The sequence below is a fragment of the Acipenser ruthenus genome, chromosome 9 (genome assembly GCF_902713425.1).
Source record: "Acipenser ruthenus chromosome 9, fAciRut3.2 maternal haplotype, whole genome shotgun sequence".
In the NCBI taxonomy this organism is placed as follows: domain Eukaryota; kingdom Metazoa; phylum Chordata; class Actinopteri; order Acipenseriformes; family Acipenseridae; genus Acipenser; species Acipenser ruthenus.
The window spans coordinates 27,939,945-27,963,442 of record NC_081197.1 but is presented as its reverse complement, the minus strand read 5'-3'; the positions used below and the strand labels follow the sequence as shown (position 1 = coordinate 27,963,442).

Below are 23,498 nucleotides of genomic sequence, written 5' to 3'. Positions count from 1 at the left end.
GAGATGGCCAAATTATTGTTGACCATGTTTAAAGTTCATGGTTTAACCATGACAACCATGGAGGCACATGGTTTAAAACTGACACAAATATCAGAGTACTCTCCACAAACAAACAATATCAAACACATTTATTAATGAAACGACATAGGACATGTATCTATCCCTGTGTGTCATGTAGCTCTAAGCAACAAATGTACTTTCATTAGCACCCTGTAGGATTAAGATAACCACAATATTGATCATCCAAATGTTGCAAAATACACTTCTGAACACCACAATTATGGTGAAAGATCAAAGCTAGCAGGAAACTGTAACTGTTGGTACTATAAAAAGGACAGACTTTTAAAATGACCACAAGCCACGAAGAAAGATGTATCATGCACACTGTGTGCATTTGTAGTGGAGCCATTAATGTCATAGAAACTGTTCTCAAAACTTTAAAAGTTAACTGCATGTTTCATTTTAACTAGTGTGTATCAAAGCAGTCAAAAGGTTCTGCTAGCAACTTCTTCAATACTTGAAAACAAAAGCAGCATTTTTTTCTGGTTGTAATGTGCTGTACTTCTTGGGCAGAGTGCAAAGTAACAGAACATGAATGGTAATATAGTTGATAAGAAAAAACTCACCTTTGACGAGAAGAAAAAACACAAAAGAAAATAGAAGGAATCTGTCAAAAGCGATATCTTGAGCTTTTATTGGCATTAAATTATTAAGACAGCCAAATGGTAAACATACATTGTCTTTATATTATGTAATGGATAAGTTTCCAGTTGTTTTACAAACTTACATTGAATGCCTTCCAGCATGTTAGAGAATGAATATGAATATATATATACATATCATTTTTTAAAACATTTATTGATCAAAAGAAAAGGTAAAATCACTAATAAGTTAACCATGCAGACTACTTTGATGGCTGCCAACTAAGAAGGTTTTTCTAAGATATTTTTTTCTTTCATTTCCCCCCTCCCCAGTGCATTAATATGTTAATTAAAAACAAAAAAAATCCTTCATATCTTAAGAAATCAAAATTTGCATTATTATTGTTACCAAAAAAGAAAAAAGCAGCAGCAAGGAACAAAATAATACGGCAAATGTCCAAAAGGCAATTATTGTGATCCTGGGCTACAGTTCATACAAGCTCCAGTTATAATCTCATCCAGGTAATCTGACCCCCAAATAAATGCATAAAATCAACGTGTAAATGCTGTAATGTAGCCTACCTAATCAGGAAAAAAAAAAAAAAGATTTACTCCATAGTGCAGATTTAATATTTGTCAGCAAAAGCTTAATGAAACATATACAAATTAAGCTACAACTAAATAAAACCTTCCTTATTAATGTGTTACATTTGCTGGAAATATTTGTAATGCTGATTAAAGATGTTCCATTTTCAGTTACTTCAAAAAGTTTTAAAAAATGTATTCCAAAAGGCATACCAAGTTAATGATCAGTTAATAGAAAAAGGTCAGTTTCTGACATCCAGTTTTGGGAACAATATTTTATTTGCATAGGGCTCTTTATTTGCATACGGTTGGCTCAATTTTAGATTGGATTTAAGTACATTTGATAATTACAGACTTTACCTTACTGTAGTAAATACAATATGGTTAAATCTAAGCAAGACCATTTCCGACTGGAATTTAAAAGTAAACAGAGCTTAAATCTGACAACTTCTTTTTTACTAATCTGTAAGAAAATATTTGTTTGGATATTTTCTTTGCTGATTTATTTAATTCCCAGTGACTTTATATCCAGCTAACTTGGTAGGTTGCAAATTGTCTAGGAATTTCACATCAGGAAGGAATGTTTAGTTACCACCATCTGAAGAAAAAAACAAACATGGAAGCATATTTCAATGTAAAACCACGGCTACAACTTTACAAAAAACAAAAACACATTTTAGAAAACAATAAATAAATACTGAAATGTTCAGATACTAAATTCTGGTCACATAATATTACTGAAATTTAACAAAGGTTACATTTTTACTTGCAGATTACACGTATAAAAATATATTACAGAACTTTAACATACTAAAAATGTATATGTTTTTATATTTTACTGATTGAAGACTAAATATTAAGTATATACATGTTTTACCTTTATATATTTTTACCTGAGTTCTAAATCTGTGTTTACTCTTGTATTGTACTTGATAAATATGTAACTATTGTGCTCAATTTGGACATTTAGGCTGGGACCAAATCAAAACTTTGACAACCCGCTAATCTCACTTAACAAAAAACTCTATTTAATAGAAATAAGATACTTACAAAAAAAGAAAATGCTATTAAATACAGTTTTGTTAAGTGCAATTAGCAGGTTGTCAAAGTTTTGATTTGTTCCCAGCCTTGGACTGCTACAACAAATCAAGACCTTCACTTGGCCTGCTACAGCAAAGGGAGAACTTCATTTGGACTGATTGCAAAGCAAATCCTTTTTGACTCAGGAGCTTGATGCAAACAGTGATGCAAAGGAAAAACAAACTCAACTTTTGTCATACTAAAATAAAGTTAAGTAAATAAACATCAAAAAATTAATAAAAAAAGTATTCTTCAAAACAAAATACGATTCTGTTCAAATATATGTTTATCGAAAGAGTTATTTTAGTATTATTGAAGACATTATTAAGTGTTTCAAAGTTCAACAAATTCCATCAAAGAACCCTGGATAAAAAGAAAAGTACAATACAGATACTGACTCTTACCTTTAGTACAAGAAGAAAAAACGTGTTCTATGAGAAGCTGCCATACTCTCTGACATGTTACGAACTTTCAGATAGTTCACAAATCCTCTGATGAACAAGAGGAGGCCTGAAAGAGAACAAACAATTTTAAGTTTCATTTTACTGTTGCATTAATACATGTCCTAAATTAACAATACATCCCACCTCATAATGTCTTGTCATCTATGGATTCAAATTGAATTATAAAAAGAATTATTTCAAATAGTAACAATATCATCTGTGCTGGTGAATTTTCAAAAATGAGTTAGTTTCAAAGCAAAAACTCCTGGGCATACTTTCACAAACGTCAATTACGACAACAGTGGTGACACTATATCTAATGCAGAGGACCATGATAGGCACTATATTTTTCAAATTTCCAAGAAAGAAAAATCACATATAATAAGTGTCACTGCCATCTAGTGGATACAACCTATCATTTTTAAAACAACCTGTGAATACGCTATGGTAAGAATACTCTTTGTGCCATTATGAAATGCAAATATTTATTTTATTATGGAACTGAAAAATTAGAAACACCAGGAGACTTTTTTTTTTAAATCCAGACTATGAAAGTGATTAAAGCATTCTTATGCAAGTTTTAATATCACCAGGCAATCATTTCCTTGTTTGCCTAGTTATATGCTCTCTCCATAAAGTTATTAACCTTTGAAAACAATCGTAATTACTTACCCTTATTTTAGGTCTTTAAACTTTGTATTACTCATTATACAATATGTACGGAGGCTTGGTGGGCCAGTGGTTAAAGAAAGGGGCTCGTTACCAGGAGGCCACTGACTCACTGTGTGTGACCCTGAGCAAGTCACTTAACCAACTTGTGCTCTGTCCGTTAGATGAGATGTAAAACCAAGGTCCTATTGTAAATGACTCTGTAGCAGCAGTTGTGATGCATAGTGAGTCTCTGTGTGCAAGTCACTTTGGATAATGACTAAATAATAACAACAACAACAACGATAATAATATACAACTTTCAAGTAGTTAAACTATAGAGCTTTTTATGACAGTGGTTTTCCCCAGTAGCAATGATGCAGATACTGTTAAGAAATGATCTGCCAAAAGTCTTTGGAGTTTGTAGTTTAAAAAGCCAGTGGTATACAGATGATGAACAGAGACTGTCTGAAGCATTGAGAATACCTGCTCACTGGGCTGCAGAACAGCTGCGAGACCCAGTGGAGCACTGTAGAATACATTGACAGTCACTGAAGATACCAGACTATCTGGAAGACTGCTTTTAATGAATAAGGACGGAATAGTAAACAGGTTCTGGCCTAAAGAAAAAAAAAAATTCTAAAGACAGATTTGCAATGGCTTTTTAATGACTGAAAAGAACAAGCAATGGGAGAAGTAAGCAACATCAAGATGTTTTACAATAACTATGAAAAAAAAGGTGTGAGATGTATAAATACAAGGATGTCAAGCATTATGCACGTAAAGTTGGTGACACAAAAATATCAGAAGGTTCAGAGAGTAATTGTAGGTTATATGGGTAAAGGGGATGGTTTAACAGTAGTAAGAAATAAACAGAGCTTTTATGGATTTAAAAAGTATGGAGGGATTTAAGTGAACACGTTGAAATGAACACACCACAAAACACATTCTTTTTTGCTGTTATTCAATAGTAGAAAAACTTCAAACTTACCAAGTACAAGGAATATCCACCACAGCCAGTACTGACCATTGAAGTATCCAGTAAAATAGTCAGAAAACTGTAAGAAAGGAACAGATTCATTCAATTTCATACATTCTTAAAACATTTCAGTTGTCCTACTGTGTAAACAAACTAAACACAGAAAATAAATAAATAAATAAACAAACAAATAAATACTTAATTTCACAGAAGGGGGCCTAAATAGTATTTGGAACCAGGCTAAGCAACATACAGGGCTTGTAAATATAATATATAACAGAATTAAAACATTTACATTGTTCAAGTAATAGTGAATTTATTGATGTCCTGTGACATCTAATTTTAGTAAGAAAATGTACTTCATGCAAGTTGTAAATTCTGGTTGAATGAGCTTTAGATTGCTTTTAGTATTGGAAGATATGCTGAAATGCTGCTACTGTAAACACTTTCTTTTTTGTGGGTTATAAATTGTGTTTAAGTCGATTATATATCTGCATCACTTCTTTGAACTTCACAGACTTGCCTATCAAAGAAACCTCTGACCCAGGAATATAGCACCTTGCTGTTTTTAAAATGAACACCACAGTCACAGGAGTTTAATCGTATCAGACTGGGATGTTCTACTGACCTCTCAAAAGAAGAGCTTCTGACCTCCACAGAACCCCTCCCTCCCTTAAGTTTAATCGCTTCCAAAAGACACCATAGTCATAAAGGCCTCAAACTGATTAAAGTCTTTTCTGTTCACAAAGTAGTCTAATATTGCGCTACTCAGCAGCATGCTGAAAACATTTAATTAACCTTGGCATTTCAGCTTTTCCTGCTAAGTGCCATGGCAAAGTAGCTTCAGCTCAAGGAAGGGCAAAAAGACAAGTATCTTTTTGGTGTTTACACCAGACTGCATGCTTCAGAGATGAAAAGGCTCAGCAGATATTGGTTTTCTGTTAAGGACAGTTTGTATTAATTTATTAAAAACTGAAACATATTTATGTATTGATTTCGGAATGTATGTGGTTTATTGGAAGCCATCTAAAGTTTCACAAAGTTGTGTGTTTTACCTAAGCATTGTCTGGGGGAAAAAAAAAAGAAGGATTTAAACACTGAATATAAAGTACAATTAAGTAGATGCTGCACATCTACCCTTCTCAGAGGATAGATTAACACAACACAAACATGTAGTAAGTTCAAAGGGATGTAGAACCACATAAATGTGGCTGTCAAACATACCCTCACAATGAGGATCCATTTAATCAGGGAAAGTCCAAATCCACAGATAGCACCATAGCGTCCTGCAATGGTATTGGTCAAGCAGAAAGACAGGCAAAAGCCAATCCAGTTGAAAAGAAATGCCACTGTGTTGAAAATATAAACATTGGAAAGTTAAATGCCCATCTGTTCAAATAGGAATTTTGGTTTATTTGCACTAAATGTATTAGTCCTCAATTGCATGTGATTGACTAAATTGAAGATTTCTTACAGAACACATACTGGTGCTTGCTACTGTTGAGTCAAATCTTTTCAGCCTGTACTAGACAGCAGCAATCAATTGTTCCCCAGTGCACAGATACTGCAATACAGGGGTAGTAAATAGAAGGGGCCGCAGTCCAAATCTGGATTGTCACAACATTTTGAATGGTCTGCCTTGCCATATGCCTCTCCAGCTATGGACAAAAGTTTTGCATCTCCTAGAATTTTAGGATTGAGACATAATTTAAAAAGAAAAACTATATGAACATAATTTAGATATTTTACTTAACATCTTGTAATCAAATTAGTTCCCCCCAGTAGGGGAAAATGGTGTGCTAATGAGCCTTGATGGACCGAATGGCCTTTTCTTGTTCTCAAACTTTTCTTATGTTCTAAGAAACTACAAAATGATATCGCAAAAAGTCTACTGGAAGCCATTTAGAAATGTCACACTTTTCAATTTGTCAGTTTTTCATTAAGTATATGGAAAACTACAAAACAGTATGTAATTCGTGACATTATTCAGCAGATTTCATTTGACTTTATGAAGCAAAATGAGTTAATTCTATAGGGTGATGCAAAACTTTTGGCCATAGCTGTAGGTTTTGCTTGCATTCACATTGGAAACACTGAATTGTTGAGAACACATAGTTGTGTCTGTGAGGGTACCGCAGGTGTTACTGTGATAGTAAGTAGTTAATACACGTCAAGTGCTAGGAATGAAACCAAAACGTACAACAGTATTAGCAGTTACAATAAAATGAAACTGCTGTAGCCAGTTTTGGAAGTGTCAACTGTTCCCTTCTCTATGGCTAACAAAACAACTGTCATTAGTAAGATACTGTTTACATACCTTCCGTATGGTTCAAGTTTGAAGAAAATTTAAAATAAATAGCACTTCATAAAGATAAGACTGTTTGTGTTGTACAATACTTTATTTTGCAAGCAATGGGAGCTAACTTGTTGCAACAAAGAATTTTGGAACTTCACATAAAATAATCGACTACCCCTGCTGTAATAACTTTTTTCCACATAAATAAATACATGCTGAACTACTACTAGATAAAGTGCTGCTTTAAAAGTTTTATAATTAAATGTTAACACAATGTTTGTGGTCTCCTTGATTTTTTTAGCAGTCCTAAGTGTGTCCAGCATGTTGCCATGTAGGTCAAATGTTTAACCACTAGGGGGAAATAAGAAACCTTCACCTTATAAATCCAACCACAAGATGGCGAACACCTATTATACAATCATCCTGCACATATCCAAGAGTAGACAGGGCAGTTTACAATTAGTAAAAGCCTGTGAAGAAATTATCACTGGTTTCCTGTAAAATGTTTATCAGTGCAATTAATAGAACAAACACCAACTGAAGAAAAGCCAACATCTTTTTTTTTTTTTATAATTTCTAAATTAAGAGATTAAATATGTTATTTATAAAAAATAAAAAAAAAAACACAACAACAATGCCAGAGGCTCCCAAAAAGCAAAAGGCTCCCAAAGCAATAAAGTGGGCTAAAATTGGGCTGTCAACAAGGACTGCTTTCTAATACAATACATGTGCACAGAAGTGAGAATATAGGAGGATTGTGGAGTACTGTAGCTTTAACTAAACACTCACTGAAAAAAGCCAGCATGAATACCCCATCATTGCCAACTCTCAGTTGATCTGCATCACTGAAGTCATCTCTTGGCGGACAGTCGTCTTCCTGTGTTGGACAATATATGGCTTAAAGTTAGAGAACATTTCAAGGGTATACTTCCAGCACACCATACCCTATTATAGTGCATTTTTCAATAATTTGTCTAAAGAACAAAATAATAGAAATCCACAAACTTAAGGACAGGGATGGAAATAAGACTCCTATTGCATAGCAGCTGAACCCATTCCAGGTTTTAATACAAGCTTGATTAGCCACAGTGTACAGGTAACAAGCTCAGGTGAGTCTTATTAAACTCATAGTAAAACCAGGAATCAAACTGCTATGTAATGGGAGTTTCATTTCCATCCCTGACAGAGCATATATACCAAAGACTAAACTATATACGAGATTTAGAAAGTATATATAAAAACAATATGGAAGTTGAATAGAAGGACATCCTTAATGTTTTGTTTATTATTTTACAGTAAAACTTAATTTTAGCGTGCTATTATTATTATTATTATTATTTTTATTTATTTCTTAGCAGACACCCTTATCCAGGGCGACTTACAAATGTTACAAGATGTCACATTATTTTGTACATACAATTACCCATTTATACAGTTGTTTTTTTGTTTTTTTTACTGGAGCAATCTAGGTAAAGTACCTTGCTGAAGGGTACAGCAGCAGTGTCCCCCACCTGGGATTGAACCCACAACCCTCCTATCAAGAGTCCAGAGCCCTAACCACTACTCCACACTGCTGCCCTATGTGACCACATATGTCAAACTAAGGAATTTTAAAATTTATTCAGTGTACATTTGAGACCAATAATGCAAAATCATAGGACAATGTAAATTTGCTCTGTCCAATCTTTATACACAAGACCAATTATTTTCAAAAGGCAAATGATGGGAACTGAGGGTCAAGGCAATCCTAATCCTATAAAACGAAGAATAAATAAATAAATAAAGATAACTTGTAATATGTATCCATATAACAAATTATTAGAACCCTTTTGCATACTACACTACTCATCAGAATTTGAAATTTGCAACAACAAAAAAAGAAAGATTACATGGGGTGAAACCATAATGGCCTATGGTAGGAAATCAAACAAATAAGCGCCAGCATTCATAATTACACTAATGAAAACTCCTAAAGGGATGAAGTGAATAAGGACTTCTTACTCTGGGAGCTGCATCTGCTGCAGCAGCCGCCATTGCTGCAGCTTTAGCGTTTTCTGCTTCATCATAAGTGGGCAATGTGGTAGCAACACTGTATGGAGGTGGCACAGGGTAATTCTGAAAATCTCCTTCTGTGAAAACAAGAACGGCACATTAAGAATTTCCACTCCTCAAACACAGAATTTATCCTGGCCCACTTTTTTGTGAGTAACTTAACCTTATAGGACACAGCCCACGTATCCTGTTATAACAGTACAGTTCTATTAGAACCCACATACCGTAAAACCTTACAACAGCGTTTATTTACAATATTTGCCAGTAGCCCCAGTGCCTATTCAGATGCAATCATGAAAAAGCTGCCTGCACACAACCTAATAGAAACAACATAAGTAAATTACAACATTTCAGCAACGTCATTAAAAGGTTGTGTAAGTAGGTAATAACAGTTTGTACTGTAATAATAATAATAACAGTAAAATCCACTAAAGACAGTCCTGTAAATACTGGAACACAAGCGTGTAAGGGCTTGCAGCACAATAAAAAAAAAAAAACATGGTTTTAAAATTAATGAAAGCAATAAGTATCATCTTTATTAACACAAATGATATTTATTGTTCACCCTCAAAACGTGTACATTGGTAAGCATGGACAAATCGATGTCATACAAACACACTAAAAGGCAACCCTGTTAATATCAGAAAATAAGTTTGTATTTTACTTTCCGCACGCTCAAAAAAGCTTCACAACTGGTTTTAAAATGAATAACGTCAAACTACTGTATAATTTATTTAAAAGGTGTTTGTGTTGGATTTCACACTTTTGTGTTTTGGGGGGGATCTTCTTTGTCTCACAAGAACCACTATTTTATGTGTGTCTGTGTTTTTTCTTCTGCCGAAGTGTCCTTACATTCAGTCTTCCTGTCCTTGTTTTAGTTAAACCAAAGCTATTGAATCCTTTTTAAGGAGGCATTTCTTGGGACACACATAACCTATTGTCTGTTTTGCATTAGCTTTTAAGAGGACATGTTTTTCTGGCAAAGATATTTTCCACTAGCTGTACGTGTTTTTGAGGTTGCAGGTTCAATAAGCAGAAATTAGCCTTATACTGAAAGAATTTTTTGTACAAAAGCAGTTCTCCATCACAATAAATACCTAAAATCCCCAAATAACACTCAAATAATACTTTCTAAATAATCTCTAGATCCTCTCATACTTAGCTGCTCTCACCATACTTTACCATTTACTGTACACCAGCACACTCCTTACTCCCCCACCCCAATAATCCACAGAATAACTAGTAAATAAATAATTAATAGTGCCTACATCATTCAGATTTGCAATCTGGTTAAGTGGCCTCCACTATGCAGATCAATCACCTCCCCATCACTGATATCCCATATCACTTGATAATAAATACATTATTGCAAGAATTAAAATTCCACTTTAGGACTTCGAAACGATAAGATGCATGGTTAAATAAACATTAAATCACTGTATGTTCACTTTCCATGTGAAAGTCAGGGCCAGAGATGCATTTAATGACACTTCTGGTTTTAGCTCTGCCCACTTTTGGTAATGTCATGCGAGTAAATCTGAGTACGAGTATTGGTTTCCGAGTACTATTATAAGTACGAGTAAAGGGTTCTCTACACATGCCTATTTGGAATATTGGTAGGCTTTTATTTTATTTGATCAGTTTATAAAATGCTTCAAAACTTCAGTACTTTTGGTCTTTTAACTTTAACTGTATAATGAAAAAAATATATAAGCCCTGATTAAAACATATTTTCATGTCCAGCTACAGAAATCCTGAAAGTTTAAAAAAAGTAAACACTGAAAAAGGGAACACATAGGCATTATAAAATAGAAGCCCCAAGTATATAGTGTGTCTGAATAGGAATGTTTTTTATTTGTTTTACCTGGAGCTGCAGTTGCTCCTGCTGCAACACTGCTGTATGGAGGCGGAGGAGCATCTGACTCTAGTTGCTCTGCAGTCTGTGCAGAACCGGAGGGCTCCTCACTCACTGAGGACTCGGAGACCTCATCCTCATTATTTAACTAAATTGAAAAAAAAAAAGAAGAGATAAAGTTCCCCTCCTACAGTCAAAAGTGTAAACACCAGATCTTCAATAAACTTCTTCAGTACAGTAGTCTCCGGATAAGAGAACCCCTCGATGTTCTTATAGCCAAAGTGTTCTCCAAGACAGTTAGCCACTAGATACAATATGAATGAATGAATGAATGAATGAATGAATGAATAAATAAATAAATAAATAAATAAATAAAGACACATGTATTACTTGTCATGATGCAAGTGCATCAACATATGAAATTAACTGAATAAGTAAAAGCAAAACAATAGGCAAGTGTATGTTAATAAACTATAACAATAAAGTAACAGACAAACTAACGTTAAAACTAAAGCAAAACATGGTCAAAAAGATTAATCGCTATGTACTATGAATTTAGTTGGCGGGTGTGTTTCGGTCTATCACAATGGCAGAGACAAAAATAATGGCAGTTGGGGTTAACTTAGTGTTAATAAACAAACTGACAAAGAAATTAACACAGCGCCCCTACACACGTTAAAAGACATGCACATTATTTAACACAATGGTGAAGCAACTCACCAGAATGGGAAACACCAAATTGCTCGACGACTTGTGTGTCTGATTCAGGTTTTTTTCAAGAGCTCAAACAATTTCCAACTTTGTGTAGTAAGAGAAACAGCGGTGCATTTTGCCGTTTGTTTACATCACATTGTGTAGCGATGAGGTGCACTCATGGAAATCAGAATTCAAAACAATTCAATCGGTGTCCCTCAAGACACTCTCGCGATGACAAGTCACTTTTTTTTTTCTTTTTAACAAGACAGTATTGTATCCATGGTGAACGAATCGCTATCAGTGCCAAGGTTTTCTTTTAAGAGAACTTCCTGTTCCTTTAGCCAGAGCATTTACAATGGGAAAAATCTGTTTTACCACAAGGGTGTCCCCTTAGGCGAAGTTTTCTCTTAGGAGGTGTTCCTATATGTGGAGGCTATTGTACCAGTGCTCTACTGCATTGGTGTGAAAAATAAATCCCGTCTGTCCCAAAATACTGCAGATTTGTAAACCTGGTTAAGCCATTGTAATATAGTCCTGGAGCCCAGTGATGAAATGGAAGTTTCCGTTGCACCCCCACCACTGCAGAAAAGGTTTGACTTATTTTTTTGTAATTGGTATACCATACGGATGAACTTTAGCTTGGGTGTCAACTAGTCACTTTATTAGGAACACTCTCCAAATTGTGCTGGTGAAGTCAATTTTGGATAAATCCAAAGTTGCCTCATGTCATAATATTCCAGGTGTCTGAGTGATAATCTAATAAGCTTACAGTATGGATAAAATAAAAAGACTAAGGTGTGTTTGTAAGGGGTATGAATACTGTATGTGCCCTAGTGTTTGACAACAACAGGGACTACTGTATCCTGACTACTGTCTTCAATGAGTGACAAACCTCCTGAGCAGTCTGTATGCAGCTATAAACCATCAGGGGAAAACTCAAATGCAAAACAGTAAGGTGTGATACTGTAGCTCCCACACAATCCATCAATTACAGGAATGAGATATCCAACACAGTACAGAGAATAGACAAGATAGTCATAGCTACAGTCTATAGATCATAATCATCCTCATTTAATTGTATATAGCATAATGTGTGTCAAGACATCCTAACATTAACAGAGCTTTAAAAAAAAAAAAAAAAAAAGACACTGTAAAACAAGAACGAATTTCACGTTTATTAAAAATTCGCAAAATTAATGTGCTGTGAAATATATTATTCATAAAATATGTACCGTACACTAAAAGAAAGAAAAAATCCCAGCCAGTATACAGTACACACACGATGGGTAATTGCAACAGAAGTTTTACAGTACATTTCTGGTCACGTGCACGCTCGCAGTTGCCATGGTGCTAGTCCCAAAGATTACTGGGTAGAACAGAACCGTTAATTCTGTTTGAATACAGTACTGTACATTAGTGGTAATCATGCTTCATGCTTCTCCACTTCTTAAACATTTGTTGTGCAAAAATGTACATTGAGGGCCATTAGCGAAATTAAGTTGCTGCAAAGAAATTCAGTTTTACAGTATGTTTTAATAAAAGGTAAAAAATACTAACCACTTCAACACCATGACGTACGCACGTACGTCAAATGAAAACCCACTTACAATACCATGCTGTACCTGCGTACATCAAGTTTCCCATTCTATTCTATGATCGGTTTCTCAGTCTAGCATTTCAAGTTTCATTCTCTAAAGCAGTGCTAGCACTGTGGAATGTGCAATGAAAGTTGGGGGAGGGTCAGGTGACATTTGTATCCAATTGCGTGTCATGTAGTGATTCCAATCTAGCTGTGGGCGTTTAGAAGACTGAGATATTGCGGGAAGCCATTCAACGTTTACAAGTATATATATATATATATATATATATATATAGTGTTTATATATATATATTTTTGTTTTATTATTAGTTTTACTTGTTTAGTTGTAGTTTATATAGTTTTTAGCAAAAGCTAAACATGGCAACGTACATGGTCTTTCTATAATGAGCAACGGGAGTGAAGTTGGTTCGGAGGATTTCAATACAAGTGACAGTGATGCGGACTTATCACTCAGTGATGATGATGAAGAGGATGTGGAGCCAAGAACAGTACAAACAGAAGAGCATGCAGCAACTTTACAGGTACAGCTGCAAACGGGAAGCTGTTTGGTTTGAAATGGCAGTGCTGTGACGAAATACTATCAAAACACAGCACTAGGTACAGGCAATGCGGCAGCCAGATCCATCACAATGCCTGCGCAAAGTAGCTGTGTACACGCATTTGTGACTATCCCTCCAACACAAGCAAAGCAGACACAGTAAAAAAGGTACAGGGTCTGCTACGAAAATGAAAACAAAAGAAAAGAAAGAAAAACGTGCAGTGATTGCGAAGGCAACCCCGGGTTCTGTTGTATCTAACATTTCAATAAATGGCACAAAGCAAGTCGATAATGGCACATGTTTTTATGTTTGATTTTTATTTGATAATTACTGTTTACTGATTATTATTGTTATTAGCAGCGTTTTTGTTTTCATTGTTCAAAAGAAAAAAGTGTTTTTATCTCTATTGAATATGGGTATGTAGTACCTAAAGGGTTAATTAAAAACACAGTTTAGGTCATTTATTTGTGTTTTATTCATCATATGTTAATATTTTATAGCAATTACAGGTTTGAAAACATTATTATTATTTTCAAAATCTGGTACACCTGGGAAGGGGTTTCATTTTTACATCTGGAGTTGAAGTGGTTAAGAAACAATATCAACACCCTTTTACAGTATACAAATAATATGAAGGGACTCTTGGAGTGGTTCATGTTCCTGGGAATCACATTCCATAAACAGGGCGCTTAATGGCTGAAAATCTGTGACACCAATAATAATAATAATAATAATAATAATAATAATAATAATAATAATAATAACAAACCTTATTTTATATAGCGCCTTTAAAAGCAATCAAAGCGCTTTACAAGACCAACGCAAATCACAACAACAAAGAAACACAGAAGATAAAAACATTCACAAAAATGCCATTCTAAAAAAGCTAGATTTAAAAGCACTCAAAGTGTCTGAATCCCTGATTTCTTTAGGAATGGTGTACCAGAGTTTTGGGGCATAACAAAAGGCCCTGTCAGCCATGGAGCACAGACAAACAGGAGGAACACATACCAGTCCAGAATCAGCTGAGCGAAGGTTGCGTGAAGGAGTGTAAACAGATAAAAGATCAGATAAGTACCGTGGAGCCAAACCATGCAGAGCCTTAAAGTAAGAAGAAGAATTTTAAAATCAACTTGAAACCTGATAGGCAACCAGTGCAAGGACTCCAAAACAGGAGTGATGTGATCACTTGCATGTGACCTAGTCAGGATTCTAGCTGCTGAGTTCTGAACATGTTGTAATTTGGCAAGTGTGCTTTTAGAGATGCCTGCGAGCAGGGCGTTGCAATAATCTATCCATGAGAAAACAAAAGCATGAACCAGTTTTTCAGCTACAGATGCAGAGAGCATAGGTCGCAACCTAGCAATGTTTCTAAAGTGGAAAAATGATGCCTTAACAGTATTCTGCACATGAGGCTCAAAAGTTAATCCATGATCAAAAATCACTCCCACATTTTTCGTTTTGGATCTAAACTCAAGAATGGTACCATCAACTGACAGGTTTACAGTATTGGTTTTACGTAGCTGATGAGAAGTACCTAACAGCATAACCTCGGTCTTATCACAATTTAGATGCAAAAAATTGTGACATCCAATTCTTTATATCAGAAACATCAATATCAGGTTTAGTGTGGACATAGATTTGAATATCATCTGCGTAAAAATAATAATTTAGACCATGTAATCTTAGTATGTGACCAAGGGGAAACATATACTCAATAGCAGGTGGCCCAGCATTGAGCCTTGTGGGATACCAGATGTTACCAACCCAACCTCAGAACTAAAACCGCCAAGAGATGAAATGTTGACGCCCAGTAAAATACGATTTAAACCATTTAAGAGCAGTGCCAGAGATGCCAAACAAACTCTTTAACCTGTCAAGTAGAATATCATGATTTACAGTGTTAAATGCAGCACTAAGATCCAGAAGAATCAAGATAGATAGTGCACCTGAATCCACTTCCATAAGATTGTTAATAAATTTAACATGGGCAGTTTCAGTGCTGTGTAGTTGTCGAACACCAGATTACAAAGGTTCGTAGAGTTTATTTGCAGTAAGGTGGCAATTTAATTGCAAAGTCACAGCATGTTTTAATATTTTAGGATCCAGAGCAGGAGGTGGGTTTCATTCGAAGGACAAGATCTGTAAGGGATGCAGAAATAAGCAGTGTGAAGCAAGAGAGAGAAGACCCAACAAAACCAGGAAAACTAACAGCCTGTGCAGGAGCAGTATGAGAGTCGAGGATGTGTTGTAGAATTATCAATCTTAGATTTAAAATATTCTAAAAAACTTGCATAACTGACGTGAAGCTGGCAATGTAGTGGAGCAGTTAGGCTTTAACAACCGATCACTGGTGGAAAACAGGTATCTGGGATTATCTTGATTATTTTCAATAATATTTGGAAAACAGTATCTGGCAGTTGCCATAGCATCCCTATATTCAACCAATGACTCATTCTATGACTGCAGATGTACAGTTAAACCAGAGTCCCGCCACCTACGCTCAATTTTACGACAACAAGCCTCAATAGAGCGCAGTTGGATGGTATACCATGGAGCACGGAGAGTATAGTAGACAGATCTAGACTTGACTGTGGCCAGGATGTCAAGGGTACTTACTAGGGAGCTACTGAAAAGCTGCACCTTTTCCACCAATGTGTCCGAAACAGAAAAAGCAGAGAGTGAAGAAAGAACAGAATCAGAAAACCTAGCATGGTCAACTGAACGCCAGTTGAGCATTTGTGGGATGAGATGGAACAAGCTATTCGGAGTAGAGATCCACTACCAGCCAACTTGACACAACTGTGGGAAGCATTGGAGTCAACATGGGCCAGCATCCCTGTGGAACGCTTTCAACACCTTGTAGAGTCCATGCCCCGACAAATTGAGGCTTTTCTGAGGGCAAAAGGGGGTGCAACTCAATATTAGGAAGGTGTTCCTAATGTTTTGTACACTCAGTATAATATATATATATATATATACATGATTTATATATATATATATATATATATATATATATATATATATATATATATATATATATATATATATATATATATAAAAATAAAGAGTACATGAGAAATTCTGACAGTACGAAATATGAAGCCAATCTCTCAAAGCTGTTAGACAGTATCATAAGCACAACATTTTGCAAACTAAAAAAAGATTGTCACCCATCATGGTTTCAGATATAAACTCTTCTGTAATTAGGGTGCAACCAACTCAAAAACCAATTTCGGTTAAATTTATTTTTTATTATTCCCTTAACACTATCTTGTGGATCTCAAGAAGTTTGAACTGTCCCACTGAGAAGCTTCCAAGGCTGTCTGAATTAATATGGTTTACACAAAACTTGACTGAGTGTGGGGCATAAACTAAGGGCTTGTGGTTTGACAATCATGAGCTAAATACTTCTTTTAATTTTAGCAAAAAGCTTAAAGACTGTGAATGACAATATTTAGTACTATAAACAAGCACAATGTTAACACAGTAATCTAATCTACAGGTCTAAATATGAGATGGCCCTCATCTGCACCTGCCATCAGTACTGCTGAATCCAGGAGCCTCACTCTGGAAAAGTGAAATAAAAAAAAAACTTCACTCTAATGGAAATGATATCAAAACGCAACTAAGTTGTTTGTTAGTTTTATACTGTACTATTACAATTTACTTAGACCTCTCCAAAAATTAGCCTTTGCAGTATATTTCGGGCAGTGCAGTATATTTCGGGTAACGGGCAGTGTTGTCCCCAGATGGTGAGAAAGGTTAAAAGCTGGAAAACCACAAATGCAAATGCTCGCTTGTGGTGTGCGGGGTCACTGGTTCACGCCCAGCCTCCGTCCTGTTGCATAACAACAAACTGAGTTAATTTAATGAATCAATTTATTTTAATAGACTTTCTCTCTACCAGAACTTACAGTAGGCACTGAGTTTGGCTACAATATCCTCCAAAGTGCCATAATGCTTTGCACTGCTGTCCCCATAGCGCCTATTTTTGTATGAGACCCATTCCAATTACAATTCCACCCTTCAAAGGATTTTGAAGGAATTGGAATTGATTCAAAAGGGAACGGGAATTGGAATGGGGATTGGAATTTAAAAAAAAAAAAGGAATTGACCCGGTATGAGACCATGTGGATTGAAAGATGCAGGAGGTAAACAAGTACGAGGCAAGTTAAACTTTAATTGGAATTAAGCTTTTACTATATTAACCATCAGTGGCGGTGTTTACATGCAAGTTTTAATCGCGCTACTATTTGTGCCACGCACAAATGACGCATGATTGTGCGCGTTCCAAAAGTGCACGGCATAAAAAGTGTGTGACTCAAGTGTCATTACACTTTGGTAAAGTATGGTAAAGTGCGCGCTAATTGGCCTCATTAGTCCCATAGCAACAAACTCCACAGTCATGCAAAATACTTAACGATAGACTTTCATGAAATAACACGATACCTCCTCCACTTCCCCTATGTAAAAGAACGCTCTTCTCTGGGATACGGTCTTTCTGTCCTCCTCTGTAGCGTAAGTAAGATTTTACTTATCCCAGTCTTACTAATACAAATCAGTTAAATATCCATCCATCCATTATTATCAATCCGCTTCTCCTGATGAGGGTCGTGGCTAAATTATATATAAATTGCATATAGAGATGTTGATTTATACCATTATTTATTCATTTCAGTGTATTATGAACGATGCATGAGAACTACTAGATTGTTATGACCAGGATGTTTCAAGCTTCCACCCCTTCTGACAGCACGCAACACCAGGTCTGCTGGACGGATGAGGAGACTCGTTTCCCCCTCCAAATTATTGCAGACCTTGGGGTTATGGATGAACTGGATTGACCTCGCCAAATAAATGCCACCATTTTCACCAGTATTACCGGTGCTCTGGTTGAACTTGGTATAAATAGAATGCTCCTGCAGGTACGAGATAAATTCAAGAAACTGAAATATCTGTTCCTGCAGGAGAGAAAACGCCTGCAGTCCTGCGGTCAAAGCTCGAGGTCCCAATTTCGGAAATGCACCGGTTAATGGGTGACCGGCCTGTGGCAGTGGCATCGGACCATTTGCTGGAATCCTCATCATTCCAGACGTCCTGTGAAATACCAGCCCCCATCAATACAATATGGTAACTGCGCAAGCCATCATTTACTTTTCTAAACTAAAATATGCTACCGTGGTAAAGTTAGCTTGACGTTTGATATTCATTTGATATTCGACTCAAGCTAACCCGACATGAATGAAAATGGCTGTATCTCGCCAACCACAGAAGCTAGAGTGCTCAAACCAACTTTAATTTAAAGGAGACCAGTTGTAAATTGTTTCACAGTCTGTTTTACATGTAAATCCTAAGAATAATTTATGGAAAATAATAACATACCGCACATACGCACACTTAGCCTCAGCCACGCGTTAAAGGGCTTTATCTCCTCAACCACAGTAGCTAGAGCGTCCAAACCAACTTTAATGTGAAGAAGACCAATTGTGAATTGTTTCACAAGCTCTCCTTTACATGTGAATCAAACAAATAAATAAATAAAACAATAACATACCGCATATACGCACACAGCCTACTTGACACGCGTAAAATGGCTTTATCTCCTCAACCACAGCAGCTACAGCGCTCAAACCAACTTTAATTTAAAGGATGCAAAATGTGAATTGTTTCACAGCTTCTGTTTTACATGTGAAGACTAAGAATACTTAGGGTTCACATGTAAATAATAATTTGTGAAAAAACAAATAGTTGAGGATATCAAGCCATTTTACGCATGTCGGGCTAAGTGTGTGCGCATATGCGAAATGTTTTGTTTTTCACATATTATTCTTAGGATTCACATGTAAAACAAAAGCTGTGAAGCAATTCATAACTGTTCTTCTTTAAATTAAAGTTGGTTTGAATGCTGTAGCTGCTGTAGCTGCTGATCCAGGAGCATCGTCTGATCAACAGCACCAAGAGGTGGTTGCGTTGCACGCCAAATTTCTGCGCACAATACAATTCCTTTCCTGCAAACCCATTGCATGGGACTGAAGGAGTTCTTCCCATACAAGACTTAATCTAGCCAGTGTTTGTCTGCGTCTTCTCCATCCATCCATTTTTGTCGCAACTACGTTGTAAGTAGGCCTATGATTTTATATACCCTTATAACTAATTAGCAAATACACACAAATTATGTATTTATTATATTAACAGCGTTTGTGTAAGTTTCCACCTTTTCTGCATAATTAATTTTAATATTTCAACAAAGTACCTGTGTTTGAAACCAACACATCATGAGTTGTTTTTAATATATTTGTTCCACATTAACGCATATGTGTGATTATTGAACGCATAATCCTTTTGTTTAACACATTAACAGTTACGCAGTTGGCGAAGACTAATATATATGGGTGTGTGAAAGGACATCAGTAGCCTAAGAAGCATAAGAAAAGCAGTAATGGGAATTGGTGAGTGCTGTTGGTTTTTGTACACATGCTACTTCTACCATTTCTAGAACAACTAATTCTAAACAATAATAGTAATAACTATTATTATTTTCTTCTTCTTGGCAGCATGAACCGTTTTAACTGCAAGCCCTTTTCATTTTAGACAGATGGGGGGTAACCTTCTCTTCATCTCTGCCTAGCGTGTAAAGCCTCATGTAAACCCCTGTGCATTATTTGAATGATATCCTTTATCGCGCAGCATCTCTTTTCAGCGCGTTCGGTGATTTTTAAATAAACCCTCCCATTATTTTATTATTAATGAGGTCATTTGCATTTGGACGACTAAATTCTCTCTCTAAAATAAACTCTCATGTAAATGTGGAAGCAGAACTGTCATGACCATAAAAGCGCGAGAGATCTGGTGTCACACTTTTCAGCTTTTGCTTGTAAACTGCCCCAGTGCCTGTTGTGGGCAGACTCAACAATTTGAATATAAAATTGTCACTCAAGCAGCGATGTGATGCTGCAGAACAAAGCTATTGTGCTGCTGCTGGATACAGTCTCCTTTCCTGATGCAGCTGGCTTCTAAATTTAAATATTAAATTCATAGCCAACAGGGACAAAACAAAATAGCATCCTTGATGGAGACAGCCACGTTTTTTTCCCCCTCTACATTACAAAGGGTTGCTCCTCCACTAACCCACTATGCAGTGTGTTTCAACCACAACCAGATTAAACAAACCCGGTTTCATAACTGCAGCCTGGACGCTCTACTGTAACCCTGTTGGCCAGGTTTCAAGTAACCCATATTTTGAGCTTGGTTCTTGAGCACGGCTGTGCTAATATGGACAGGGCCTAAGGATAATTTATTCTGCACTAGTCTTACTTTAATCCATACTTGCATTTATCATAAAACCTTGTTGCACATTACAAACGTTTCCTATTGATCCCTGTTGCAAATAAATTATAAATGTATTTCTAGGCACCTAGATATACAAATAAACAAACAAGATAAAAACTACCTGAACGCAATATAGACAGAATGAATTCAAAACCATGGCTACCTTATACACATTCTGTATGCACACTTGCCTAAGTGCACTGTGCTTATAAGTGCAGGAAAATGATACATCATCTTGACTTCTGACCAATATAAGTAGCCCAGTAGATAGGTAACTTTGCTCTTATCTCTGAGGTACAATAATCAAATCTAGCTCTCTAATTTTTAATTAATTTATAATACTTTTTAAAAGTATTATTCACACAATATAGTAATGACAGCCTTTGTTTACACATTGCAGATGTGTAGAGTTGAGAATCATAAATATTGTTAAGCGAATATTGCTCTAAGACATCTATACTGTTGTATGTAGATTACAGACAAGAAACCCCACATGCTGGCAGATATCTTTCTCTTCCTACAGTACATAGGTACTGTACATTGCATTTTACTTTTTTCTTTCTTTTATTTTTAATTATGTTTTTTTATAGTCTTACTTCGTTCAAGCTGTTCTAAATTAAAAGTGTCTGAATTAAAAAGCTGAATTTTGCCGACGCGTGTGTGAGAAAGAGGGAGAGAGAGAGAGAGAGAGAGAACCAGATCCAGAACCAGGTTTGGATATCGAAGAGTGAGTAAGCAAGTCAAAACTGCTGACAGCCAGGCGAGAAGCCGGAGTTTGTTTATTATTGAACAGAGTTAGTTCAGAGATTGCAGATCCCACCAAAGTTTTCGTACACTGTGTTTGTATGTGCTTCGTGCGCTACTGGTAGTGTCACATGAGCTGTTCAGTGTTGATATGTAAATAAATCCTGTTTGCCTGCGGGGCATATCAACTTCAACCTCCGTCTCAATCTCTTGCCTGTCACTCAGCAGCGAATGCACGCACCAACAAGGCAGACAGCTACCCTGTCACAAGTATTAATACCCTGTATCTTTCTAAACAAGGGATTTAGGGGAGCTCACTAATAAAAGCTGAATCTCAAAATAATAATTGTGTGAATGTAGTCATTGTTACAGCTGTGTCTAATGGTATTTAAAACAGGATTCATTTATCTGACTTTTTACATCTCTGCCCTTACTCTGGTCCCACCGCATTCACGACAGACTACTGTATATGTAGTTTGATTGATGAAAGGTTGGGGAGGGGGGTCCAAAATCAACCACATTTATAACTTTTGGTTAGGCTGAGAACGCATATGTTGAGTTTTTGCCTTGAAAATCCCCGAGCACTGAGTTTGGTGAAAATCAGAGATGGTGGGGTGTTAAATCCAATACTTTGCGTGGGGGGGATTTGATATGGAATAGCCCCATTTTATTTTTCTCCAATAGTTTGTTCCTTTTTTCTTCACTGTCCTTCTAAAGTTAAAATTAGAGAAACAGTATGTCTGTGGTTCAGTACCTCAACATAAACAGACAGGATTGATTATAGAGCTTTACTTCAATCAAATACCACAATTTCTGTGAGAATCTGTGCAGTCTACAGTAGTATGAGATTTGCCTATGGAACATTGATCAAATTACAATGAGTTCTAACTAAGGGACAGACAGTGTTATTTAAAGGCAACACATTCTCATTTTATTTACACTGGTCACTGGTGTTCATATATTTGACATTGTTATTATTTAACCTCCCATAAGAAAGTGATTTGTGATTTACAATCAAGGAAGCTTTAACACTCAGTTAATTGAACAAACACAGAGAGTTAGGGGTGGTGATGAGGATGTTCAACAAAACTACCAGTGACAATTATTTTAAATGTAATTAAAATGTAAATACACTAATTCTAGCAATCCATATTGTCTGTGGCTATGAACATGACACTAATCACCAGTCACCTGTCCCCAGGATTTCAGGTGTGCGGTTTTCTTCAATTACAGGCAACTACCCGTCTAACAAGACATAACACCATGGCAAATGAATCAGTGCCTTGTGTGCAATGACAGTTTAACGGGAAACTACAACAGCAAACATAGTCAAGCAGAGTAAACAAAAGACATTTGACAAGAACACTTATGACAGAAAATACATACCGGTACGGGCATACACACACCAAATAGTTTGAAAATCACAATATAATAAATGCATTAATGATACACTAATACAACCAACCAATGTAGAGGTGTTTATTATATCAAACATCCACAAATTATTTTAAGTAAAAAAAACAAACTGTAACAGTCAGTATCAGACTTTCCGAATCTAATATAGTAGTAAGTAACGACTTTCACTAATAACTTTGGTTTGGAATACGATACGGCATACACAACACACAAAAACATCTGCTATAATGCCCTCGTAGATTTGCTTACCACTTGGTATCTGCTCACTGCCTGGTGTTGTTGGTGATGTTCCATCTTGTCGATTTCCCTGACACAACAAAAAAAAAAAAACTGGAAGCGATGTGGCACCTCCCTATCCACACACAAATATACGTATTCCCGTTTATTATTATTATTATTCGTTCATTCCTTCATTAAAGTAAATATTTTTCATATAGCGTACTTATATTCTAAGGGTGAAAAAAAAAACATAAACATCTGGAGACGCCGAAGAAAAACTTCAGTTGCAAAAAAATCTCTTTGTGACGTACTTACGTGTAGGCGTGGTACGCACAACCAGGAAGTGAACAAGCCTTACCGGGGCAGAATTCGT

General features: G+C 36.0%; 1 protein-coding gene across 2 annotated transcripts; it reads right to left on the bottom strand.

The window, feature by feature from the left end:
- Positions 1-673: 673 nt before the first annotated feature.
- On the bottom strand, positions 674-23,498 carry LOC117405209 (NEDD4 family-interacting protein 2-like). Of its 2 annotated transcripts, none has more exons than XM_034008081.3 (9): positions 23,441-23,498; positions 23,156-23,213; positions 10,589-10,727; positions 8,674-8,801; positions 7,462-7,549; positions 5,601-5,725; positions 4,389-4,455; positions 2,711-2,816; positions 674-1,824 (listed from the first exon to the last, which is right to left on the bottom strand). In XM_034008081.3, the coding sequence occupies exons 2-8, from the start codon at positions 23,198-23,200 to the stop codon at positions 2,713-2,715; spliced, it is 696 nt and encodes a 231-aa protein (XP_033863972.1). In that variant the 5' UTR covers positions 23,201-23,213; positions 23,441-23,498; the 3' UTR covers positions 674-1,824; positions 2,711-2,712. The 2 variants fall into 2 exon arrangements, with proteins under 2 accessions (XP_033863972.1, XP_058885796.1); XM_059029813.1 differs by having other exon boundaries at positions 23,437-23,473.